This window comes from Sycon ciliatum, chromosome 2 (assembly GCF_964019385.1).
Source record: "Sycon ciliatum chromosome 2, ocSycCili1.1, whole genome shotgun sequence".
Classification (NCBI taxonomy): domain Eukaryota; kingdom Metazoa; phylum Porifera; class Calcarea; order Leucosolenida; family Sycettidae; genus Sycon; species Sycon ciliatum.
Window position 1 is genome coordinate 38237625 of NC_088644.1, and position 24691 is coordinate 38262315.

Consider the following 24691-nt stretch of genomic DNA (forward strand, 5'->3'; position numbering starts at 1 on the left):
TGTATGTCATTGTACGATCCACATACACTCTACATGACGACAGTACAATCCAGGCCATCATGGGCCAGCGCATGTAGATCTACCACTCTCTGTATGAGTGCAGAAGCCAATAAGTCTTCGCCGCGGCTGACATAACAGGCGTTGTCGCGACTTCTCTCCATACCAGATCGGAGTCCAGCCTCGGCCTCAGAGTGAGACTCATCATCATAGAGTTAGACTTACATGTAGAGTCATACTGACAGTCCGTCATCATGCCATGGTCATGCAGAAGTAGTGCCATGCAGAACAGGGCATGACAGACATTACTCACAGTCACCATGATCACGTTAGTCATGTATGTGTGCAGGACTCTGTATGAGGTTGGCTTCATCTCATGATCTTGCATGGGTCACTGGTCCTACAAAGATCGACTCATAGCTAGCCATGACAAAGAAAACTTAGAGCCAAGATGATCGTTGACAGTATATTTACACATACACACACGCGCGCACACACACGCGCACGCACATACACACACACACACACACACACACACACACACACACACACACACACACACACCTCAGACCTCAGACATGCCCATCGCGGAAGCAATGATAGCGAACAGCTATGTTAGACATAGCAACTTGTGCTGGGATTACACCATTCAACAGCTTGCAAGGCTGATGAATTGACCGCCACTATTTTTAGCCTGGTATCCACCACACAGCTGTTTGAAGTGACTTTTTCTGGCCAGTGAATCCCTATTTTTCATTTTTCCATTTTTTTTCTACACACACACACCATACTCCGGCATACACTGGCTGTTGGTAACCACTCAGGAGAATGAAAGAAAAGTCAGGAAGAGTCCGAGAAAGAGAAGAAAGACGTGTGCGACCATAATCGTCGGGAATTGAACCCGCAACCTCTCGATTGGAAATCGACTGCACATACCACTGCACCATATGAGACACACACACACACACACACACACGCACATACACATGCACACACAGTACACGAACATACTTATGCCTCAGGCAAAAGAGTTGCATGTAGCGCGTGTACAAAAAATAGACAATGACTCGTCCACGCGTGCGGACTTCTAGCTGAGGGCCTAGGGCAAGATAATTATGCTGTGTACGCCTTGCAGAGAAAAGAGTGTGAATTCTAGCACAGTACGTTACCATGGCTACAGCTCAGTGTTAGTAACCATGACTGCACACTCATCATGATAATTATGATCATGATCCGTTCAGTGGAGAAATTATTAGGGGTGATGGTCAAGCTGCGGCATTTAGTTTATTTACAATAGCAATATACATTAGCAACAGCAGCAGCAACAACAACAACAACAACAACAACAACAACAACAACAACAACAACAACAACAACAACAACAACAACAACAACAACAACAACAACAACAGCAGCAGCAACAACAACATTGATTGCAGTCTTTGAAGGAGAGAGGGAAAGACATGTTCTGTGTATTTGATCAAGCAGTGTGTCGGCGCGTCGTGCATGCATGAAAATGCGCTTGGAAGCTGCGCTGGGCAGAGGGAAAAGACTCTTCTTTACCGCTGTGATGCAAGTCTAGCACGATGGTCACATACACCACCAGATCCACTGACCATGTACGAGTACGAGTACCACACCGTCGCAACGGGCGGCATTCAGCAGGACAGGAGTACTACAGTGTTGCTCAATGAAATCCAGTTGTGTCACTCAAGTAGGCGCTCACAGCCCTAGCTAGACCTACGAACACTGGGCTGCGAAATGATGCCAGGCGCAAACGTGAGTGACGCGACTGGATTCCATTGGGGAGGACGGGAGCATGCAGCCTACAACACACGCCAGCAGCCACACAGCCTCACAAGCATTCTCAAAATAACACTTTTTGGGGATAATACCATCACAACTTCCATACTCACAAGATGAGCTGTTCAATTCAAAATTCACGAGCACGTACGGCAATAATCAAGCTAGTTCGCTGGTGCAAACAAACGGTGCACAGCATAGATTATAAGCATGTAGCATGTACACTGGGTTCGTGCATACAGCAAACCTGCGAATAACCTTAGGCCTTACAGGATATCTAGATAATCAAATAGCGAGTAATGAAAACGATATGGGCACGGATTTCAGTTTTTTCTTCAAATAGAGAAGCATGCACTTCGGATTTCTTTACGCCTAAGCCATGATTGTAGTGTTTCATGACATTCATTTATGAAAATAATACTTCAATATGCGCTTAGTATAGTAAATACTTGTATGCTGTGAGCAGGGGATGCTGAGACTTTCAAATAAAAGGTACAAGAAATCAACATTGTTTCAATAGTCAACAAAATTATCTAATAAACAACGTTTGGACATAGCTGTATGATATAACTTCAAATAAGGGAGCATGTCTAATGAGTTCCACGAGAAAAATCGTACGCTTTTAGTGACTGAAACGGTTAGGAGATCATAGCAATGGACAGAAATAGGATTAGAATTTTTAAATAATTTTGATAAAAAATAATGATTCCCCAGAGAAAAGGTGCCTATCTAGAAGCATTCTTCAAGACTTAGCCAAGCTGAAATAGCCCAAAATACAGCCGAAGGAGAAATTCAGTACACTAGTGCCCAATGGCAGTTAGTCGGAGTTATCAAGAAACGCTGCAGTTGAACGTCAATAAAAACATCCATGGGTGAGACAACTACAAATCCAGAGGGGCGTTTAGCCCTGGATCAACCAAGATTGAAGATCGTAAACGTAGTATATCAATGGGGAGGGGGGGGGGGAGGTATAAGCAATACATCAAGAGTGCTACCGGAAAGTCCTTCATTAATCACAGTAACACGGCACACATACACCATACACAGACAAGGATGAAACACATGCACACACCATCTACAGACAAGGATGAAGGCACCCGGAGATAGTGTTGCCACTGGGGTCACACACCCACGCACCCGCACTCGCACACATAGAATGCGTAGGAGCTGTGCTATTAGTCATACTCACCTCCACAATCAAAAATACTACCACAAACCTACACGCTGCACAGCACGTGGCATGCTGACTGTTCTACACCCATCTCTAATGTCAAACGGGTGCTAGTTCGCAGCGGGCCGGCTACGTTGCGCTTTGCTCGCCTGGCTCAACCCTGACTGACACGGCCGCATCGATAGCATCTAGTATGGCTGAAGCGCTGTTATCTTGGTCAAATGACACATCTGCTGCCGCCGCGGCTGCTGATGTTGTAGGCATTTCTTGTGTTTCCGCTGCTGCTGCTTCTGTTGCTGCTGCCACGGGCCTATCCACAGTGGCATCAGAGGATTCTGGAGCACTTTCAGGCTCCTCTGCACTGGCGTCAGCCCTCGCAGCATCGCGAGAAGCAGGGGGTTGCTGAGCAGAATGTCGCGCTGTCCGAAAGTGACTGACGACCATTAGCGCCTGCTCCAGCTCCACGATAAGGACAGCGGGTGCCCGTGCCTTGCGCAAGCCGTTCTTGAGCTCCGTTAGACGCCGCTCGTTACCCGCAAGTCCCTCAGCATCCAGCAAGGACAGGCGTGGATAGCCCTAGATCGAGCAACACACAACAAGTCGTCATTGTCGACTGCACTGGCTGCAGAGAACGTCTGGGTTGCAATTCCTGGATTGTCTCGAGGCAACTCACCAGATAGACACCGGTGCCATGAATCCGCACACAAAAGCCGGGACTATTCCTGCACAAACCAATGCGAGGGTCTGAATCAAATCTGGCAGATACTCCAGCCAGTTAGATCTACTTCACCGTATGCTAACACAACGTCTAGGCTGATGTGCTAAAGGGTCCATCTTGCACATCAGGTGTGTATTCGAACCAAGTTTATCACCAGACAGTAAGATACAAGGTACAAGTAGGATGTCGAATCTATAAGCACAGGATCTTCACAATACATGGATGCACACACACTATAAAGTATAAACCCAATGGTATGCCACAGGATACTGACGAGGAATGCCGTACTTTTCCGCGTATAAGTCGATCTTTTAGGACCTAAACGCCTAACTAAAGCGGGGGGTCGACTATAACTGGGGTCAACTTAGCTGTTACACCCGGTAAACTAAGGTGAAAGTTAGCACTAGGAATAAAAAGACAGCGCAGAAAGAATGGGTAAGGATGGGACATGGGCTTACCAGTCGTATCGCGCACAGCTGGTCGTACTGCGAACGAACGGCATCTTTGGTCAGCAAATCCGTGTACACCTGATTAAGCAGACTGAGCGCTTCTGACGCACTGCGCAGGCGAGGGAAACAAAGCAACAAAGCACAAACAGTATGGACATAAGCACGACACATGCCAAGTGCTACGGGAACGAAGGCGATTGGCAACAGGCGAGATACATCTTATTTCATACAGTAGTAATGTATGATATTTTCATCTACTGTTGTGGACATGGAAGTCCGTTTAGAAGTCAAGCGGCCACGGGGCGCTGGCCTTGCAGCCGTGAGCACTGCTAGTCCATTTTTTGCAGTGCACGTAAAATACAGCGGGTGTACACTCCCCCACGACACTAAACATCACACTCAGAGAGAGAGAGAGAGAGAGAGAGAGAGAGAGAGAGAGAGAGAGAGAGAGAGAGAGAGAGAGAGAGAGAGAGAGAGAGAGAGAGAGAGAGAGAGAGAGAGAGAGAGAGAGAGAGAGAGAGAGAGAGAGAGAGAGAGAGAGAGAGAGAGAGAGAGAGAGAGAGAGAGAGAGAGAGAGAGAGAGAGGAGTCTAAAACACAATTATTTTTCTTTAGAAATTGAAACCAACAGCAGTATTGCAAACAGATTATGCTACTACGGACAGTCAACTAGCACAACCCACCACAGGGCCTGTAATGCATTGGACAAGCTTTGTGATGGTGTACCTTTTCTTGGACTCGGCGTCTCCAGCAAAATGATCCGGGTGAAGATGCAGCGTTTTCTGCCGACGTGCCTTGGCAAGTTCAGATTTTGAAGCACTGGGTGCTGCCCCGATCAACCCGTAGAAGTCATTTGCCCGACTCAGCTCCAGGAGTCGCCTCAATAGTCCTGAAACACACGCACATATGTGCACATACAAAGCCCAATGCAGGCAATAACAAACACAAACCATAGATGGCTTTTGTTCGTGCGTGTGTGTGTGTGGGGGGGGGGGGGAGGGTGTGTGTGTGTATGTGTGTGTGTGTGTGTGTGTGTGTGTGTGTGTGTGTGAATGCTTGCTCGGCGCCCGGCCCATGGTCCTCGGCGCCGCTGGAAAGACTGCGCAGTGTCCGACCTCAAGTCCCGTGATGTATATGGTAGCTGGTATGCAACTGCACGGGAGTCTCGCGCCGGATGGAGGTCAGCATACACCTCGACAGACGTTGATGCATCTTCTTCGCACAGCGTCCTTAGGGGTGCGGCTGCTGCTGTCAACTGTGCTGTGTGCAAGAGGACGTTCTCGTGCCCCCAGGATCGTGCCAGGCACAAGTGCACTGCAGAGCGTGCAAAACCAGTGAATGAACAGCACGGAGCATGTCCGTGTGATTGCTGCGGCCGTTGGTTCTTGAGCCGTGGTGGCCTTGCCCGTCACAAGTGTGTGGCTCAGTCCCCAGCCGCAGTGGAGCCGTGTTGTGGAGCGCACTGTGCGTCCTGCGGCCGCTGCTTCTGTTCGGTCCAGGGAAGGAATAGACACCGCTGCTCAGGTTCTCCCCAGCCATACGTCAGTCTCGTTGTAACAGTCGTAGGTGACCTGCATCCTGGCGACCTCTCGTTGTGTCCCGGACGCCGTGTGACGGAGTTCTCCTCTTCTCTCTCCGTTGCCCCTCAGGGCCCACGTGACCCTTGTGGCAGTGGCTCGACAGGACAGGACAGGTGTGTGTGTGTGCAGGCGTGCGCATCGCCGTGTGTGTGAATAAGTTAATGAGATAATTTATTATTCATGTGTCTACCACCACCAGAGCACTATCTGATACTGACTGTCCACGCAAAGTAATAGAGACATTGCAGCCAGAAACACTAAGTTGGCCCAGGCCTCACCGGGACAGCCACAGTGCATATCAAGCACTAACTACGATGCATATTGGACCAGGCCTCACTGGAGCAGCCACACTGCATACCTTCTTCGTGCTGTGACAGGCCTTCGGGTAGAGCAACTGGCTCGTCGTTATCGAGATCTGGACGACCGGCCAAGCCTAGCTTCTGGTCACTGGTCTTGCCTTCCATTGAGGTGACAAAGCTCTCTTTGGAGGACGATGCCGATCCAGTGCTGGACGGTGAGCCAACTCCCTTAGTCGGTGACGCTTGATCAGGATCAAACTGAGCAGAACCTACAGACAGCCAATACAACACACAACATGACCATGGGGCTGAACCTACAGTCACCCAATACAACACACGACACGACGAAGTCGTACAGGCATTCTGCACCGAGTCAATCGCCTAGCATCAGTAACTGGTGCATGCAAATCGGAGCTTAACAGAATAGAAAGTTTGCGCACAACGAAAGTAAGATTCAGATGTTACAGCCAATATAAACGGCAACTTTTGACCGAGAAGAGCTCAGAAATGAACCTATTTTCACAGTCATCGCCATACCGCAACACAGACATTTATATGTACATCACTCTCAACACCTGCGTACTGTGTTGTACATTGACCATGTGTATGCGTGACTGCCAAGACTCAATTGCCATACTCTGAAAAACCGTGATGTTCCCACTTGCACGCAAGCCCCCCCCCCCCCCGATGAACAGATTTTCGACCTAGCCTTTCTCCATTGAAAGGCTACGAAACTTTTCTCTGCTCAACCTCTCTTATATCATCGCATTGAACATACCTGGTCTTGTGTAGTCAGCAAAGGCCGTTGCCTGAATCCCACAAGGAAATGTAAGGCAGTACAGCAGATGAACAGACAGAGAGAAAAGCGGGCAAGCAGACAGATGGAAGGATGCAGCGCCAGCCAGCCAAACAGACAGACACACACACACACACAGACAGAAAGGCAGACACATACACACAGACGGAAAGACAGACAGATCGGAAAACATGCAGTCAAACGGAAGGACAGACACTAAGAAGGGGGCGCTCTCTCATGTTGTAATTGTCATGGCCCTGGATATATAGTACTACTCACCAATACAACTGTATAGTAGTGCTGCACACATTCATTATCAGCCTGTCACCTACCTCTACCGCAGCCCCTCATCAATGCCCATTAGAGTATTGTTCTCTTCCTTTTGATTACGATAAGCTAACCTCTCCTGTCGCCGGACCTAGACTATCCATTACCATAGAACTGTCGTCTATTGTCTCTGTTGCCGGTCCGCTGGTCTGCTGTTCCGCTTTGCTACTCCAATTCATCATTAGCAATAGTTAGTTTAGCGCAGCTCACAGCTCGTTCACTGCTATCACTACCCTACCTCCCAATTCCCCGATCTCTATTCTTTCCTTTACTCTCTTTTACTATACTAGAGCTTGATTTCCCTTTTAGTCCTAGAGAGAGAGTTTGACCCAACGGAGTGAGCGCAACATCCTTCCTCACTATTGAACCTGAACTGAATCCACAACTAACTGCTTGTGCTTTGTGTTGTCCGTTACGCTTGGGTTTGGGCTAAGAAGTGCACATATATTTTGTGCCAACGGACTTCGGGTTACGGGGTTACGTAGAGACGACACTCAGCCTTAGGCCACGACACTTGGTGCTGTGACCAGGATTCTTCTTTGTCCCCGTCCGAAGGCAGTTCAGCTCTCCTCTCTCTCCCTCACTCTCGACGACCATGAGTGAGGTACGCCAAGCGTTGGAGGATGGGGCCAACGCCCTGCAGGCCATGCGCCGCACTAGCTCTGCCAGAGCTTTACGCCGTCTCCGGGACGACCTGTCGTTCCTGGAACGAATTTTGGTACGCTTCCTGCGGAAGAACGTTGACGAAGAGCTGCGGGCAGCAGCCGTTGTTGAGGATGAGATTCGTGGCCACACTCGGCCAACGCATCTGGGGCATGGCGCACAACCCGGTCGCCCTCATCGTCAGCGCCCTGGCCAGCGAAACAACTCCCGAGCTGCGTCGAGGAATCACTCTAGGAGTAGGAGCCCGTTGGCACGGCGCGGGAACGACAGCGCTGACGCCCGTCCAGCCACAGAGGCCGAGCCGAAGGACACGGGCACTACGGATATCGCTGACCGGTCAGTCAGTGACCCACTGGCGCTGGAGGAAGCGGAAATGCCCGCAGGACTTGTGTAACTCACGTTTTGCCCACTGCTCTGGCCACTACTCTGTACGCCTGCTAGCTGCAATAACTAATACTTCGCTGACTACATAATAGTCTTTACCGTTTACGCCGCTGCATTTTCCATGCTATGTCTTGCATGCGTCAAAATGCTATCTCTCAACTCTCATGGTAAAAATAATTTACGCTTGTGACGATACCAGGTCAGAACCACGGCCTGCCTGAACCAGAATACTGTGTTCTGTTGTGTGTGTACGCCTAGCCTGGACTCTACTCTTGGCATCCGGTACATGGTAGATCTACATCAGTACAGGGTAGACTACGGGTCTTGCATGACGCTGTGAACAGTCAGCCCTCAAACATTCCGTTGTTACAGTGCAATCTGGGGCACCAGGTCGAAGTTTGAGTTCTGATTCTAGTTCTGAGCACGGAATTATTATCCGGTGTGCATGTTCCACCGGCATTACGCTAAACAATAACAGTCGCGAACTGTTCTGGCACGAATATTATTATGGAAGAATCACGCACGCAACCATATCTGGGACAGTGATTAATGTTGCATGATTATTACGCTGCGCTCGAGCCATCTGCTCAGGATGCGCCGAGGCTTTGGTAGTCCAATACAATGTATTGCCCGCCACTGATGTTGAGTGAGGCAACGCTGAGATCGATGCTCCTTGCACGCACTGTACCAAGGGTGCGTCTCGCCCACTTGATTCCTACTGTCCACGTAGATCTACGTGCTCGCTTCGCGGCGCAAGCACGCCACCTATGATTATGACTGGGTTACGTTGGAAGAGTGTGCCGTTAGGCACGCTGTGGTCTTCCGCCGCCATGGCACCCCTATTGATTAGTAGGGCCGACCACGACCGCTGACCACCCGGCTTCCGCCGATAGTCGTTTTCCCCTTTGGCGCTTATGGTTTCTGATTGTCAGGAGCCCTATTGTATGCATGGTATCGTACTCGTATTACGCCGCTGTGATTGACAGGCGCCTGGCGCTGCCTCCGTCCTATTCATGTTTCGTTTCAGTTTCCGCTGATAGTTGTCCTTTGTCCCGCGTGGCGATTGAGTTTCGCCTGGTTTACGCTTCGTCTGGTCTGATGCACCTTTGGCGATGTGGTTCCGCCTGGTGCAAGAGAATGATTGTGCGCACGATTGGTGCGGTGCGAATCGTCACTGGAGAAGTTCCTGGTCTCGTGACTGGATCCAAGATCGGAGTAGAGAGAAAAAGCTCCGATGGCTCGCGGTTTGTGGTTGCGCTAATTGCCCGTCGTTGTATTGCTGCCGAGTGCTGGCGACGGAATTGAAGCCTAATCTGACCGTGGAGTGGTTTGTGTTGTGAAATACGTAGCCGGCTACGTGACACGCGGCGAGAGGCTGCTGTGGTGCTCGGGAGCTCGCGTCCGACTGATCAACGGAGAGCGGAGCTGGCCAGGTAAGAGTACGGAGATATATGCACGCGATCAGACCATCGTCTTTCGTGAGTTTTGTTTTTTTGGTTGTCAGTGGAGGTTTAAATAGTTGGTTTTATTTTTCAAGGTTTTGGAAGGGTTTGTCTGAAGTATTTGTTTTGCAAGCAGTAACTGGTTTACTGGTTTTGAAGGGGTGCAGAGGTATTGAATGGTAGTTATTGAGTTCACGGAGGTTGAGAATCTTGGGTTATCTTTGCTAGTGAGCTTGAAGAATACGTAATAGAAAGTTCAGGCACCAGATGTTGATGTAACTTTTTTTTGTTTTGTTATCATTTTGTTATTTTTGGAGGTTTTGTTGATTTATCCACCTATTCTATCACGGGTTCCGGGTCACTGATGAGTACCATTTTCTGTCTATGTAAAGTAATTCCCCGATCTCTATTCTTTCCTTTACTCTCTTTTACTATATTAGAGCTTGCTTTCCCTTTTAGTCCTAGAGAGAGAGTTTGACCCAACGGAGTGAGCGCAACATCCTTCCTCACTATTGAACCTGAACTGAATCCACAACTAACAGTTAAACTGCTTGTGCTTTGTGTTGTCCGTTACGCTTGGGTTTGGGCTAAGAAGTGCACATATATTTTGTGCCAACGGACTTTGGGTTACGGGGTTACGTAGAGAAGACACTCAGCCTTAGGCCACGACATAATGATAAGTTTGAGATGCAAAATTAAAACTGGGGCCTGGAATGCAACAAAATAATGTTTAAATAAATATGAAAAATGTCACAATGCGATCAACAACTGCCACAGATTACAGCATGACTACATCAGTATGGTGGCATCATCCTATCCCCAACAGCCAAGTATGCTAGACAAATGTGTAATCCAAGTACTAGTAAAGAAAAAGTACCAAGGAGCTACAAGTTACGGTATAATGCGCTACATTATGGCGGACCGGTAACTTTTGTAGCTCCTTGGTCCTTTTTCTTTTCTATAAATTTATCCTTGGCTCTCCATCCGAGTCCAAGTACTACTTCCTCCGCGTCATCGAAATTGTCGCAGTTTGACTTTTGATATAAAACGGGGTATTTACTCACCAGCACTCGTACCAGAGGCAAGGAACCGGACATAGGCGATAGTTATCAGTATAGGGTGACGGCAAAGTTCTATTTTCTGTTATTGGAAGCTGAAATATTTGAACTAGACGCAATTTCTTCGCTGATGTCGCTGCGATGGTAATTTCGACTCGCTGAGATCAGTCAGGCATTGCAGCCTGTACATTTCTCGTGCTTATGGCCATTCACTCATGCCTCATCACTGTTTTACCTTAGCTGGGGTGAGAATGACTTCGTGGACCTAGTAGCAGCGCTTGGAGAAACATCGAGGGGTCCACAAACTAAAATAATGCATGCAACAGCGATAAAATTTGTCGCTCTGGCTGAGACACTCAGTACATGATTGTACCTGCAAGAGCTAGTGCTAGTGATGCACGCGCAGGTGCCGTACCAGTGATGCTGACAAAAAATGGGCGCGCTGGACGTGATAGTACACCTACCTGCATGAGCTGTGACCACACAGCTAAAACAAATGGGCATGCCACGGCTAAAAAAACTTCATTTCAAGATCGAGGTGATTCCGCCGACGGTAATCAACCGACCTCGCAACGATCGTGTATTCTTACTAGGCTTCGTTGGTGGTGAAGTAGAAATCATCCAGAGCTAGCACACGACAAGCATAGCAGCTACTGTCCTGTGGAGAAAGTCAAAGCGTTTGAGACGAGGCACGACCAGCTTTCAACCTTCCTTGAAATATTTCGGAACAATATTTTTGCGTCCATTGACATCAGCGAAGACGAGGACTTCATCTCTGCATGAAAACTCTCAGTCCAACTGTCCTAGAACTTTACTCTAGTCCTCAGACTATCATACTGTGTAATAAGTTTTGAATGGTTTAGCTTATGGAGACCGAGTTGTCAGTAACAAGTGACAAGTCACTAGTCAAACTGCGACAATTTCGATGACGCGGAGGAAGTAGTATTCATGAATGCAGAGCATCTTCTAACTCAACAGGACCAACACGGGAAACACGTTACGCAGCAATGTGAATCACAGTCACGCGAAACAATGGCCATGGCTTAAACAAGGGTGAACACCTGCTATCTTACTCGTTTAGGGTGAGGTTGGAACCGGGGACGAGCTAAGTGCTGCTTTAGAACGCTGTGCGTGTGCACAAAGGTTTCCACATCCTGCCGAGCATCCACTGCATCGGCAAAGATAAGCATCCGCTGCATGCCCCCTAGGTAAGTGGGCGCAGTGTTGGACATACTCCTGTGATCACACAGCACATTAAAAGAAAACCGTCGCCCCAAACCCAATATGCCAGCTGTTACAAGTCCACTTCTGAAAGACACACTACAGTATGACTTTAAAAAAACGATGCTCGTGAGTTGCCACAAAGCAGTTGCGGTACCATAATGCCGCAATAGCTTTGTGGCAACTCATGAGCATCGCTATTATGACATTGTTGTTCGTCTTGTGAAATTGGGATGACACAAAAATTAAAATTACACTCAACACTGTTTGCGCTGCCTGACCTACGGGATGGTGCTCAGCAAACAAATCTTTCTACTTCAAAGAACAGTGTCTCTAATGTACCATGCAGGCTGGACTGGTGATGCCTTACAGTCCATTCAGAAAAAGATGATATCCTAGCTTTTGGCCATAAATGGGTCAAATTTTGAGTTTTTGTCTCAATTTGTTTTGGCAATCCCCCATGGAATGCTCTTCCAATTGTGTTTTTGAAGTCTATTTCTCCAAAAAGCAAGCCATCACAAGAATAGGATTTCGGCCAGGTTTTGCCCCCAAAGCACTGAATTGGGGAAAAGCCCTGAAAATCCAACCCGTGCACTCCACTTGCAGAACAGAACATTTGCGGTTCAAACCCCAGTTGAGGTACCTTTTTTGGACCCTTTTTCAAGTTTCGAATCTCGCGTCACTGGCGAAATCACCAAACACGGGAGCTCGCCGGGGCCAGCGCTCATCTTTTTCTGAATGGACTGTAGGTGACTGGTCCCTAAAGACAGAATCTGATGGTCTCCTCTAAGTACTTTTTCTTCAAGCGAACACTTCACTGCACCTAGCACAGCCAGTACAGAGCACTGATATGAAGCACTGACACCAGCACCCTGGCGTAGACGTACACAAGTATGCACCGTCACCTCTGACATGAACGTACTGCCCTTGCCAGAATGAAACGTCCCCCTCAGAGACAAACAGAGTTGGATGTGAATAATCCATGGCATTGCGTGCACTGGCTATAAGGAAAATATTTCAAAGTGTGTCAAACGAGAGCAACGTAAGTCCTGAACTTACTTGGCAAGTTGCTGGAATGATCCTTTCATCAGCTTCACACGGTCGATTTCTTGGTCTTCGGTTTGCTGTTGCACACAAGCATTCAAATGTTCCACAGTGAAAGTTGGTTGACAGGACACTTTGCTGATGTGATCCAGTATTGAAGAGAGTTCGACATTCTCCAATGCAAGTTCAAGATCGGAAGGGCTCCAACCTTGTGCGGTGACAACTTTCGATGGCACAACAATTGGAATGCCAATAGTAGACTCAGTACCCAACACGTAGACTTTCATTGAAAATCCAGAAGAGAGTCAATGAGAATGTTTGCATGGAGTCCCCTTTCGAACACAGTTCTCTCTCTTGGGGCATTCCAGATGGTGTAGATAGCCCTAATTGGCAACTCCCTCTCTGTTTTCTCTTCCTGCTTTCTGAGCAAGTACAAACTAACCCGCATCAACTCCGCGGCTTGACGCTCAAAAACCAGCTGAGCTTGCGATAGGTCAGTCACCGAGTTGCGATACCTGCACAGACACACGGGTAGGAAACACCAAAGTACATGTCTCTCAAAACGTGGCAGATGCCATGGAATTGATAACGGCCGAGCATAGAAAGCACCAGCAGCAAAGCAAGTCGGCATGCACCGACAATCCTTGCGATACTGACAATGCAAAAACAAACACGAGTGAGATGCCAAGTACCAGTAAGCTGCCTACTTGTTTTCTTGTTGCATCATGGCACTCTCTGCAGCAGTGTGGGCAGCCTCAGCCTGGACAGTAGAAAAACAAACACAGGACATTCAATGTGCTTGCTCAGCTTTTGCTTGTATTCCACCCCATGAGAAGGCAACGAAAGTACTAGTGGAACAGTTTTGAAGATGCTGCTTGTGAGGTCCTGAAGCTTGTTCTTTTCGTGGGTGTCATTCTGAAAAATTCTTACAAATTTCTCTACAATACTCACCTTGAAGAGAACTTGTGGATTGCTACTTGTGCCGCCCCTGCACACGGAACACACAGACACAGTGGCTAGATCAAAACTGTCTATTTCTCACCCGTATTGCCCGTATGAGTACTTCCTTATCGGAACAATAACAACAAGCAGTATGATTCTCGCATCACCTCACTGGAAATCAATGCCACTTCACTGTGGACTACTAGTACCAGAATATACAGCAGGGGCTGGCCTGCCCTGGTATGCGCATTGCCAATAGCTACCGGGCAATAAATACTGTACAATACTGGACAGACAGTGCAGCTAGAAAAGTGCTCAATGCACAAGAGTGCAAAGCGACATACACAAGTACATGTGGGAGACTGTTTTCGCTCTAACTTCAAGTGCCATGCACTGTGCAAGCATTAGCAATACATGTACACACCAGACGCGTGCGCCTGTGCCGTTCAAGGGGGGGGGGGGTCGGGGACCTCCCCCGGGAAAAATTTCAAAAAATGAAGCAAAATCCTGCATTTTGAGCGAAAAAGGGGGGGGGAGGTTCCGGGCACCCAGGAACCCATACGGGGCACGCGCCTGCACACTGTACGGAGTAGGATTCCTACAGGCTAGCTGCACAGTGTACATGTACACCATACCTAGCTGCTATGAGTTTGTCTTCTAGCTTTTGCCATTCTTTACACAGATCATCATAGCGCTTCTTGTCCTGCAAGAATAATCAGCACAGAAAAACAAAGGATCATTTGAACAAGTCTAGGAAAGGTCTTGGCTGCGAGGAAAACCTGATTATAACAGCAAGAGAACAAGACATTTTATGACATTCAAGCAAGGTCATTATGCATGGCAGAGCCACACGGCACGTCTAGTAAAGTACAGCTATAAGACATGCATTACTCCCGTGTAACACAGTTCCACGGCTTACCGCACTGTGCTGTTTTTCCTTCACCTCAAGCTCCTGCGACAACTGCTTCGAAGAGTTCTTCAGCTGAATGCAACACAAGACCGGGACACATTCAACAACAGTAAGCTGCAGTGCTGCTCAACGAAATACAATGGCGTGAGTCAGTGTCGCGCCGAGCGCTGTGCAGCCGCAGACCTGCCAACATTGGGCTGTGGACTGTTGCGGGGCGCTAACTTAGTCATGAGATCAAACTCTAGTGAGCAGTACTGTAAACTGGAGTACACTAAGAACGGAAGTTTATTGCAATGCAGTGTGAGGTGTTCAAAACTCGCATTGAAAGTATCCCAAGGAGAACCCGGAACGATCGATTTGTGGCCGTATTTCCGTTATGTGAATCGAAACTTCAGATTCCATTGAGCAGTGCTGTAAACTGGAGTACACTGAGAATGGAAGGTGATTCCAATGCAGTGAAAGGTGTGAAAAACTCGTATTGAAAGCGTCCAGAGCAGTACAAGCAGGTCAGTGTGCTTACATGGGTTTTGAGCTGGTCAAGTTTAGGAAGCATCTTATCCAGTGGCTGTCGGACACTGGTCAGTAGGTCCTTGGCCTGAAAAGCACACGGAACGCACAGCAAACAGTACAGTCAGACCTCGCTTAACCGCACACTTTCGTTTTCCACAAAAATATCCGGATAGGCAAGGGAACCGGATAATCGAACACACATGCTAGTACTGTATGTGTACATGACATAATTATGCTGTAAATCGGTAACCAACAATTTACTTCCGGATGGCGAGGGGTCCGGATAAAAGAGGACCGGATAAGCGAGGTCTGACTGTACTTCAGTGCTGCTCAATGAAATCCAGTAGAGTCACTCAAGTACGTGTCGGGTGATGCGCAGCCCTAGACCTGCGAACACTGGGCTGCAAAATGATGCAAGGCCCAAACGTGAGCGAGGCGACTGGACTTCATTGAGCCGGACTGCACATGTCTTATCAGCGGACAGACGACAACATCCGCAAGAAAGTAGTGACCCTCGCATGACGACGACTCAGTGTTCTCTCCGTACACAACTTGGCCGAACGACAACGCCAGAGCAATAGCAGGTCGTGTCTCACCGTGCACTTCAGGAACACAAAACATAAACCTGGATGTATTCCGGAACATAGAATTTCCTTTACAATGACAGTGTTTTGGTGGGTAATTACCAACAGACCAACAGCATTCAAACACCTGCCCTGATTGGAACTCCATTGAACAAACCCACAATACTGTAAAAGCCATACATATAACGAAGTGCTAACTCTAACGAGTTAACGAGGAGAAATCTGTCGTTAAAATAGAAATCGTTATACAGAAATCGATACATATACTGTCCTATTGAGCGTTGAGAATGAGTGAGAATCGTTACCTTTGGTACACGTGAACTAGTCAATTTTGGGAAATCGTTATATATGCGCCTCGTTAGAATAATGGCTTTTACAGTATATAGTGCAGGCTATAGTGGGGCATGTGAAATCTATATCCATGGGTGTTACGGCCCGAGGGCCGTGCGGGCCTGAAAGGCCCTGACGCTGCAGACACTGGACTGTGCAGGGAATGTGGCGGCGGCAGCTCCGCTATACTAGTATTCATCAGGGTGTTCCTAGGCACCAGTACACGAGTCGTGTTTCATGCAACAACAAAAACGCCACCACGTTCTAGCGCTGTTCCCTGCAGAGAGTACAAGCCCTTCTCTGAAACACAAGTGCACACATCATTCCTGCAAACAACTTCACCCTTCTTCTTGAGGAATGGTCCTGTCCTGTTGGCGCTGATCGGGAGAGAGGGAGCATGTGTGTACTAGTGTACTGGTGGCTAGAGAACTCGCCCTGACGAATACAGCAGAGTCGCTGCTTTCACTGTATGAGCCGCGCCAAGCTAAAAAGTGGCTTCGTGTTTTGCCAACAAATCGAGAAAATCACCAAAACGTCACAGTTGGCAAAATTCTACTCGAGCGCGATCGCGAAAATATTCACTTTCATTCAAGTTTGCAAGAGGATGAAGAGAGAAGCCTTTTTATGTTTGAGCAACACTTCTTCAGTGTTCCCTCCTTCATCGTTGTGGGGATTCCTCAGCGCTGCCAGAGATCGTAATGGAGCTTCTAGAGAATGTGGAGGTGAGCAGGATGACATTCTGTATCTGTGTGCGCCCAAACCTACTTGACGAGGAAGAGTCGCTCATTCATAGTGGCTGTGTTTCTTATCGTGGCCACGACTAGAGCGACGAGTATAGCTATGGGGAGACGTCTACAAGCCCTCCGACTATCATTCTGACAAGCGGCCTGGTGAGTTGGCTCTTGCTGCGATGTTTCACTTTGTTTCGGCTACCTTCCATTTAGTGTTCATGACGTGACGTACTGGATTCCAATATGTCCTCGTTTCAAGGAAATAGTGCCACACGACGAAGCGATGCATTGACTCTACCTGCTAGCATATTGTCCCGTGGCGCCTTCTACCAGTATCCTTGGCAGGGAAGGAGAATGACCTGGACTAGGACGGACACAGAACCAGTGCCGCTTGTTAGCGATGTGCAGTCTACTGGACCTATATGTAGGAGATCTCTGGCACAGCACTACGAGCTACATGAAAGGATTAATTCATCCTGGCATAGGTGATTGGAGAGAGTATAACGGACTGGCTTGGTAAGATGCGACGTTCCCCAACCCAGCGAAAAATATAGTCACAACATCATGATGAATGATACGAAAATTCGTATTGCGTGATAAAATGACATGAGTCAGGATGAAAATTTTCAAATGTAGATCTATTATTTCTTGGAGCTTCTTAAATTAGAACACAAGTTCTCATTCTTCTTGTATTGCTTTCACACCTGCTAAGCTTTGTCTCCACTTGGTGTCCCATGTTTTCTTGGAGTTTCGGAAGGTCTTGGAATCCTTAGTGTCATTGATACCAGCCATTTTGTGACATGTGCACAATGTATGCTTATTTATGGCACATATACATTTCAGATGGGCACCAAAATTCCCATGATGGAAAATGGATATATAGACATCACTTTGGCATGAAAAAAGAAATTTCCAAAAATTATGCCTAAGCCACCTTTTTAGCTTGGCTCGGCTCGTATTGTAACGACAATGACAACAGAGAAGGGATGACCTGACCATGTTTCTGTGATGACCAACGAGCAACTGCAACTCCCTGCCGAGCTTCACCCAGCCGCTGTTCAGTGATCTGAACACACACGCACACACACACACACACACACACACACACACACACACACGCGCGCACACACAGGCAGGCAAGCAAGCAAGATCGCATGAACACATCCATATTATTTCAATCCACTGCTTGCGTCTGTTCTCATGCTCCCTAGCTCCAGCACACTGGGATTGAAAATTTAAAGCAAGACAGCTATCAGGATATTGATACGCATGACGATAGTGCAAAATACAAAACACCTGAGGGCATACCCAATCTCTTCGGTGCTCTCATTTCCCAGCCACTGCATGAGAAAGTGCTGCTTGAACGTGTAGCAAGGACTGCGAAGCAGCTTGGCAAGACCAGTGGCGTACTGATCCTCTAATTCTGCTAGGCCCTGAGCATGCAACATACAAATACACATACACACATGACACACACACATATGCGCACACGCACACACACACACACACACGCACACACACACACACACACACACGCACGCGCACACACACGCACACACGCACACACACACACACACACACACACACACACACGCACACACACGCGCGCACACACACACACACACGCACACATCCAGATTGTTTTGCAACGAAATACAGACATTCACGAATTCCACAGTTCATGTGACCATCGTAGTAAAAGCTGCACCAACTCTTCAACTCTTCTTTGGGTGAATTACGAAGGTTTCCAGTGCAGCTTATACTCCGGAAAATAAGGAACATGTAAAGCTATTGCTGGTGGATAGGATCACTGTTGCCGTGCTGCATCTATGCACTAGAGGAAGCCAACCATGGTTAGTGGCAAGCCCACTCCAGATGTCCAACAATAAGACAGTATTACAGTTTTCAACTTTGTAGGTTATAGCAAGTGTACTGAAGAGTATGACGTGAAACATGCTGCATGCTCTTGAATGTGTGCTATTCCTGTGCTTCCTAACAAATCAAGACGAGAATGCACTCATGTATGCACCCACACACATACACACATACACGCAAACACACACACACACACACACACACACACACACACACAAGCGTGCACACACACACACACACACACTCATACACATACACACACACACAAGCGCGCGTGCACAGACACTCACACACACGCCTGCACACACAAAGCCACCTACCTTGTAAAACTCCATTGCATAGCGTACAACCTCTACCGAGTTTGCAAACCTCCGGGTCACTGTGTTAAGGCCATCCTAGACCAGAAACCAAGCACAAAATAAACTGGGTGGATTTCCAGAGGTCCGGACTTGCCGTTTCCAAAAGTAGGAGAAATTGAGCACCAGATGCAGCTGATCAGGCCTTGGTCACACTACGTCAAGTTTTAAGCTGGATGTAGCGTCAAACCCAAGCACTTGACGCTGAGTCACACTGCATTTTTGCTTTCGCCGTCGCAGTCTGACACACTTCACAAAACCACCGTGTGGCGAATCAAATCCCTTCGATAGAGTACGGTACGGTACGTACACTATTTTCAAAAGACACTGTTTTCATTCAAGTGCTTGCAGCGGCAGCGTCAACGCAGTCGATTTGCTCGCGTCAGACGCTGCTGCTGCGTCTGACGCTTTAATTTCCCGCGTTTTCGTCAGTTGCCATAGAAAAACTCACAATTCAGACGCTGACGCAGCACTTTTTACGTAGTGTGACCGGGGTCTTAGGGTGCGCCCGCCGTTTCCAAAAGTGTTTCATTGCATTCCGCTGAGACACTTTTCCCGAAACTTAATCGTATCCGGCCCATTGTAAAGTGAGGGCATTTGGCTCAACCCAGGCATAATTTGTGGTAGGGCTCAAACAGTTAGTCCGATTAACCGGTTTTGAAAAGATAACCGTTACCATGGTTACCCGTTTGTGTAAAGAGACTTGCGATGGTACTTTTTTTTCCGAGATTTCGAAGTACACCTTTTTACTGAGTTTTCGAAGTACACCTTTTTACTGAGTTTTCGAAGTACACCTTTTTACTGAGTTTTGCCAGTTTTACAACCTATCACGGTACATTTTCGAACGAGTACATAGAACTATACTGTTCAAATTAGCTACCCGCCGGACTGCCGCAGCTTATAGGTTATAACCGATAAACCGACCGTTAGCGTAGCAGTTAACCGTCCGTTAAGGTGAAAACCGTAGCCGTTTGAGTCCTAATTTGTGGACAACATACAATTAGAAAACTGCACTCCATTTATGTACTGTATAAGCAGAAAATTTCGTCGGTCAATAATTTCGTCCAACTCCAAAGAAAGGGGATTCGTCCGGTTGTAAATTTCGTCCATGGATCATAAGAGTGTATTGAAAAGCTGGACAAATCAATATTAGTCCGGCATTTAATTTAGTCCAACAGCTTGTTGGACGAAAAAGACGAAATTAAATTCCAGACGAATATTTCTGCTTGTACAGTACGTCGCATGTCGCAAAAGTTGAACTTTGGCCAACTTCTGCGACAGTGGCCTTACGACTGCTAGTGACAGTACGTGACAAGCATTTCCTTGTCGCAAGTGTCATATGTCGCATGTTGCGCTGCAGAAAGTGATATTGTTAATGGGCCTCAAAGAGGAAACCCAAACGGGTGGCAACGGTACAACACGGCAACTAAAACGTGTGTACGTATAACAATTTTAAAATAATGTCAATTATACTATCTTTTTGTACACACAGATTGGGCGAACACAGATGCTGAATAACGGGGTTTTTTATAACCTAGTTTTAACTGAAACCCATAATCACTGCATAGAACAGTGAACCAATACTCAGAATACGAATTGCAACAATCGGCACTAGCTACAAGGTTCTCCGGTCAATCATGGTATCTGGTTGACAGTTCATCCCTACACAGCCATGTGGTTAGCTGCAAAAGATCAGTTTGCAATCGTTTCAAAATACTTCTCTCCATTAGTTCATGGCCAGCGTCTCTCAACTGCCGGAGAAGTGGATGTGCTTTTCATTCTTGTGATGCGATGTAGAAAGAAGACCTCGGCAGAGGAAGGAAGTGCACACAAGCTGCACCACCGACACCGTGTATGAGCATGTACTGCGCATGGGCCCTGGTCGCGCAGGAAAGACTGGACTGTTGAGGTGGTTGCATGACGAGGACTCCGGAGGAGTTCGAGAAGACCGCCAGTGCACTGGGCATTGATATGAAAAAGCTGACATTAGTCTCGGATAAGAGTGAACGAGGTGTGTACCGCTTGAAACCAACAAATACAGCAGATCATCTGGCCCTGTCGGCGTACAGCTCTTTTGCAGCAATTCGGCGCTGAGTGCCTGGTCATGCGCCGACTGTAACACGAGAGAATTGCACGACTCTTGGCGATCGGCATTGCACCCAATAGCTCTCCGCACATTGCGGCAGAACTGATGACCGGCTGGCTAGACAGTTACATTAGAGTTAAGCCAAAAGAGCCATTCGCTCAAAGCCTCCAGTACCTAGTTGACGTAGCGTAAGGTTTGCGCTTTCCACACAGCAAGAATATTTTGCACTGCGACTTGAAGCCACAGAACATCCTGATCACGGCAGGAAGAGCGAAAATAGGAGACGTAGGTATGGCCCGCTCGCTACACGGTAGTTAAGGTGCAGACGTGACGGCTCTGACTCGATGCCCTGGTACGTCTATATTGCGCCGGAGAGCCTGCAAGCGGGCACGAACTCCGACGAGAAACTTGACATGTTTATCTAGGAGTGGTGATGCCGCTTGTTGGACGATCACCATGCCCCACTGAAGCCACTGTCCTGCTGGAAAATGGCCAAGGTTCAACTTAAGCCAATTGCGACACGCAACGTACAGAGCACAATTTACTGGGCTGTAACACCCTGCCCTGCACGCGCATGACTGATTGTGCTATCTCTTGGTCTGGCAAAGCCTATAATTATATATATAGGCTTTGGAGCTGATGCGCGCAGTTTGCCTGTTCCCTGTTACCACGGAAACAACTGCACATGGTCAAAATGGCGTCCAAGTTTTGAAGAAGGAAGTTGTAGTTTTGTCAGGTTGAGGTATTCAGTTGGCGGATATTGTCTAAATTGTTCGAGCCTATTTATATAGGCTTGGTTTGAGGATGGAGGTTGGGGCTGCTGAAGCCACTGGGAGCAGTAGTGATGTAGAGTCTGCGCCTGGTGTTGAAGCAGAGAGCGATGATGAACTGCCGGCGAGTCCACAAGAATCTGTTCCCCCTCCTCCAGCAACTAACAACGCTGCTACTGGAGCAAGCCGAACGGATAATAGACGGGAACATGCAATTGACATTGGATGGAGTGAAACGATGCCCTCGAACGACTTGCCTGAGTTCACAGGTACCCCAGGCCTGCGAGTGGAGCTGTCTCATTTTATCATTAAAAAAAAACTCCTAAAATACCAACAAAAACCAAAGCCTATATATAGGCTTTGAGCTGCCAGACCAAGAGATAGGCATTCAGAAGTAACAGAAACCATGTGCCGCGGTCGCAGCTCGTCACAGTTTGTATCGCATCGCAGGAAAGTGGTATTGAGAATCATGCGTGAGTAAATTTCTTTTCCTAGTCACAAGAATAAATAACAAGATGTCGTGTCTGAAGATATACTACAGTTGTGCTCGGTGAAATTCGACCAAAAGTGCAAAGCTGGCGCCCTGGACACGTTCCAATTATATCATTGTATTTGTACATGTGTACATACAACCGCATTCGTGCCACTTCCAGGGCGCTAAATGTGTACTCTGGGTCGGATTTCACCAAGCGCAACTGTAGTAGCTTTCAAATGATTCGCGAGGAGACTATTTTAAAAGGAAGCTACATGAAGGATCAACTGCACACTCATGATTCCAAAAACATATCAGGACGAGGTAGGTGTTTTCTTGATGTCGGTATGTATGGAGTCCTGAGTGCGCGGCTGGTCCTATTCATATCTTTATAATTATTTAATATAAGGCCAAGCCAAAGAATAAATAATAGAAGAGCTGACAGGATCGCTTTTTCTAAATATTTGATGATCGTACCCGCCCGCCCCAAAATTTGGGGGCCGCCCGGGAATTTACATTTATTTTCCGAGGTCCGGTCTGTACGTACAGAGACCAAGCAGTTTCACTCTTTCACAGTGAAACCTGGCGGGAACATCGATTTTGGTCCCAAATGATCGCGTGCATACGCTTTCGGGTTGGACTTGGCATGCACTCGTTGTACGGTACAAAGTGACCATGGTCATGATCCTGTTCTAGAACGTACCAACCAAACACACCCTCAGTGATCAAGTAACAGAGAGGTTCTGCAAAACAAAAATGTGTACGAACTTTCGCTCTACCGTAGCGACGCGCATATAAGCACATGTGCCTATACCCGGGCATAAGCACATGTGCCTATACCCGGGCATAAGCACACTCTCACAAATAGGGCTTATAAGTGAACCAAAATGCAATCCATCCCGTGGCACACATACACCACAAAAACACCATGTTCACATGGTTCAGTGTGTATTACGGTATTGCACTGTGTGCATAATTATGCATGGTACCGGTGCACTGGCAACTCAAGCGCATGCGCCTACGTGTGAGACAAAACGACCCGCAAGAAATAGCAAATAACGCAAAAACTCACTCATAAGCGCATGGGCCTTTATGTGCGTCACTACGGTAAGTCACAAAGTGAGAAACTTCGCTTGAGAAACTTCGCTTGAACTTTCGCAACTTGGGACGTGAAACTTGCAGGGAACGCGAAATGAACTTTCGTAGGAAGTTTCGTGAGATCGGGTCATGGTGTGCGTGCACTTGGCGCGTGCAAACTACGAAAATGTGCAGAACACAAAGTTCATGCGAAAATTCGCACACATTTTCGCAAGGCCTGTCGCGAAACTTCGTTCGAATTTTCGTTGTGCAGAACCTCTCCAATAATGCATAAAAAATCTTTAAAAAATCCGTCCGCCCTCCCCATTTTTGGTGAAAAAAAGGACAATCATCAAGTATTGTATAAGAATTATTCTTTGCCTTGGCCTTATGATTTATATTACTTTTACCACAGAGGCAATATGCTTTGGTTCTGCAAAAGAGTGCTCAATGTCTGATTCAGGCAGAGCGGCGTACACAAAGGCACACAATGAAAACCTTGGCAAATTAATTCCGTTGTGACTCAGAGTTTCATGGCTGAACCAATCATCAGACAACTTAATTTGCCAAGGTTTTCATTGTGTGACTTTGTGTATTACTTTTACCATAACTTTTACGCTACAGATATGGATTTCATACGTACTGCAAAGTACATTATAAAGTACATTATAGCTCTTTCATAACAATCTCATGTGAATGGTTCACCCCTTCTCCAAAATCTCAAACCAGGACAAAGGTCAACATTGCATGAACATATACTGGAATGGCAACATTTTCAAGTGGTAGCTATTTACCGGGCCTTGCAGCTCTGCGAAGCTCTCTATCGGCGTATCTTCCAGTGCAGCCATGGCGGTTGATGTTTGTAAAACTACTTGCTATTCTGTTCTTGAACAAAGATACAAGTCCATCAGCTATCGCAGAGAAGACAAACGCTGCCACTCCACTTTCTACCTTCGCCACATTATTGTTCACCAGTGCACCAGTACAGTGCAGCGCAGTGAGCGCCAAATCGCAAATCGCGTGGGCACGCGTGGCCGTGCTGAGCCAGCGCCGCGGCCGCTTTTCGTATCAGAGACGCGTACGCGCGTGTGACGTTA

The 24691-nt window shown here is 47.5% G+C and overlaps 1 protein-coding gene across 2 annotated transcripts; it reads right to left on the reverse strand.

Moving 5' to 3' along the window:
* Nucleotides 1-1878: 1878 nt before the first annotated feature.
* On the reverse strand, nt 1879-24560 carry LOC135809977 (uncharacterized). 2 transcript variants are annotated; one of them, XM_065323429.1, is made up of 17 exons: nt 24389-24560; nt 19154-19228; nt 18267-18391; nt 17955-18024; nt 15324-15398; nt 14813-14875; nt 14529-14596; nt 13903-13939; nt 13659-13711; nt 13394-13466; nt 12967-13031; nt 11760-11922; nt 6795-6825; nt 6076-6285; nt 4864-5026; nt 4148-4247; nt 1879-3547 (listed from the first exon to the last, which is right to left on the reverse strand). In XM_065323429.1, exons 1-17 carry the CDS (start codon nt 24440-24442, stop codon nt 3101-3103), a joined length of 1872 nt encoding a protein of 623 aa, XP_065179501.1. In that variant the 5' UTR covers nt 24443-24560; the 3' UTR covers nt 1879-3100. The 2 variants fall into 2 exon arrangements, with proteins under 2 accessions (XP_065179501.1, XP_065179502.1); XM_065323430.1 differs by lacking the exons at nt 17955-18024; nt 18267-18391; nt 19154-19228; nt 24389-24560 and adding an exon at nt 17257-17887.
* Between the last annotated feature and the right edge of the window lie 131 nt (nt 24561-24691).

What these genes read in the sequence shown, in the direction of transcription:
- LOC135809977 (XM_065323429.1), bottom strand. Translation starts at nt 24,442, where the DNA reads ATGGCTGCACTGGAAGATACGCCGATAGAGAGCTTCGCAGAGCTGCAA. An exon ending in TTGGTCATCACAGAAACATG is followed by an intron (nt 15,399 to 17,954) that starts GTCAGGTCATCC and finishes TGTGCTTTTCAG; the next exon opens with GCCAAGGACCTACTGACCAG. An exon ending in AGGAAAAACAGCACAGTGCG is followed by an intron (nt 14,597 to 14,812) that starts GTAAGCCGTGGA and finishes TTATTCTTGCAG; the next exon opens with GACAAGAAGCGCTATGATGA.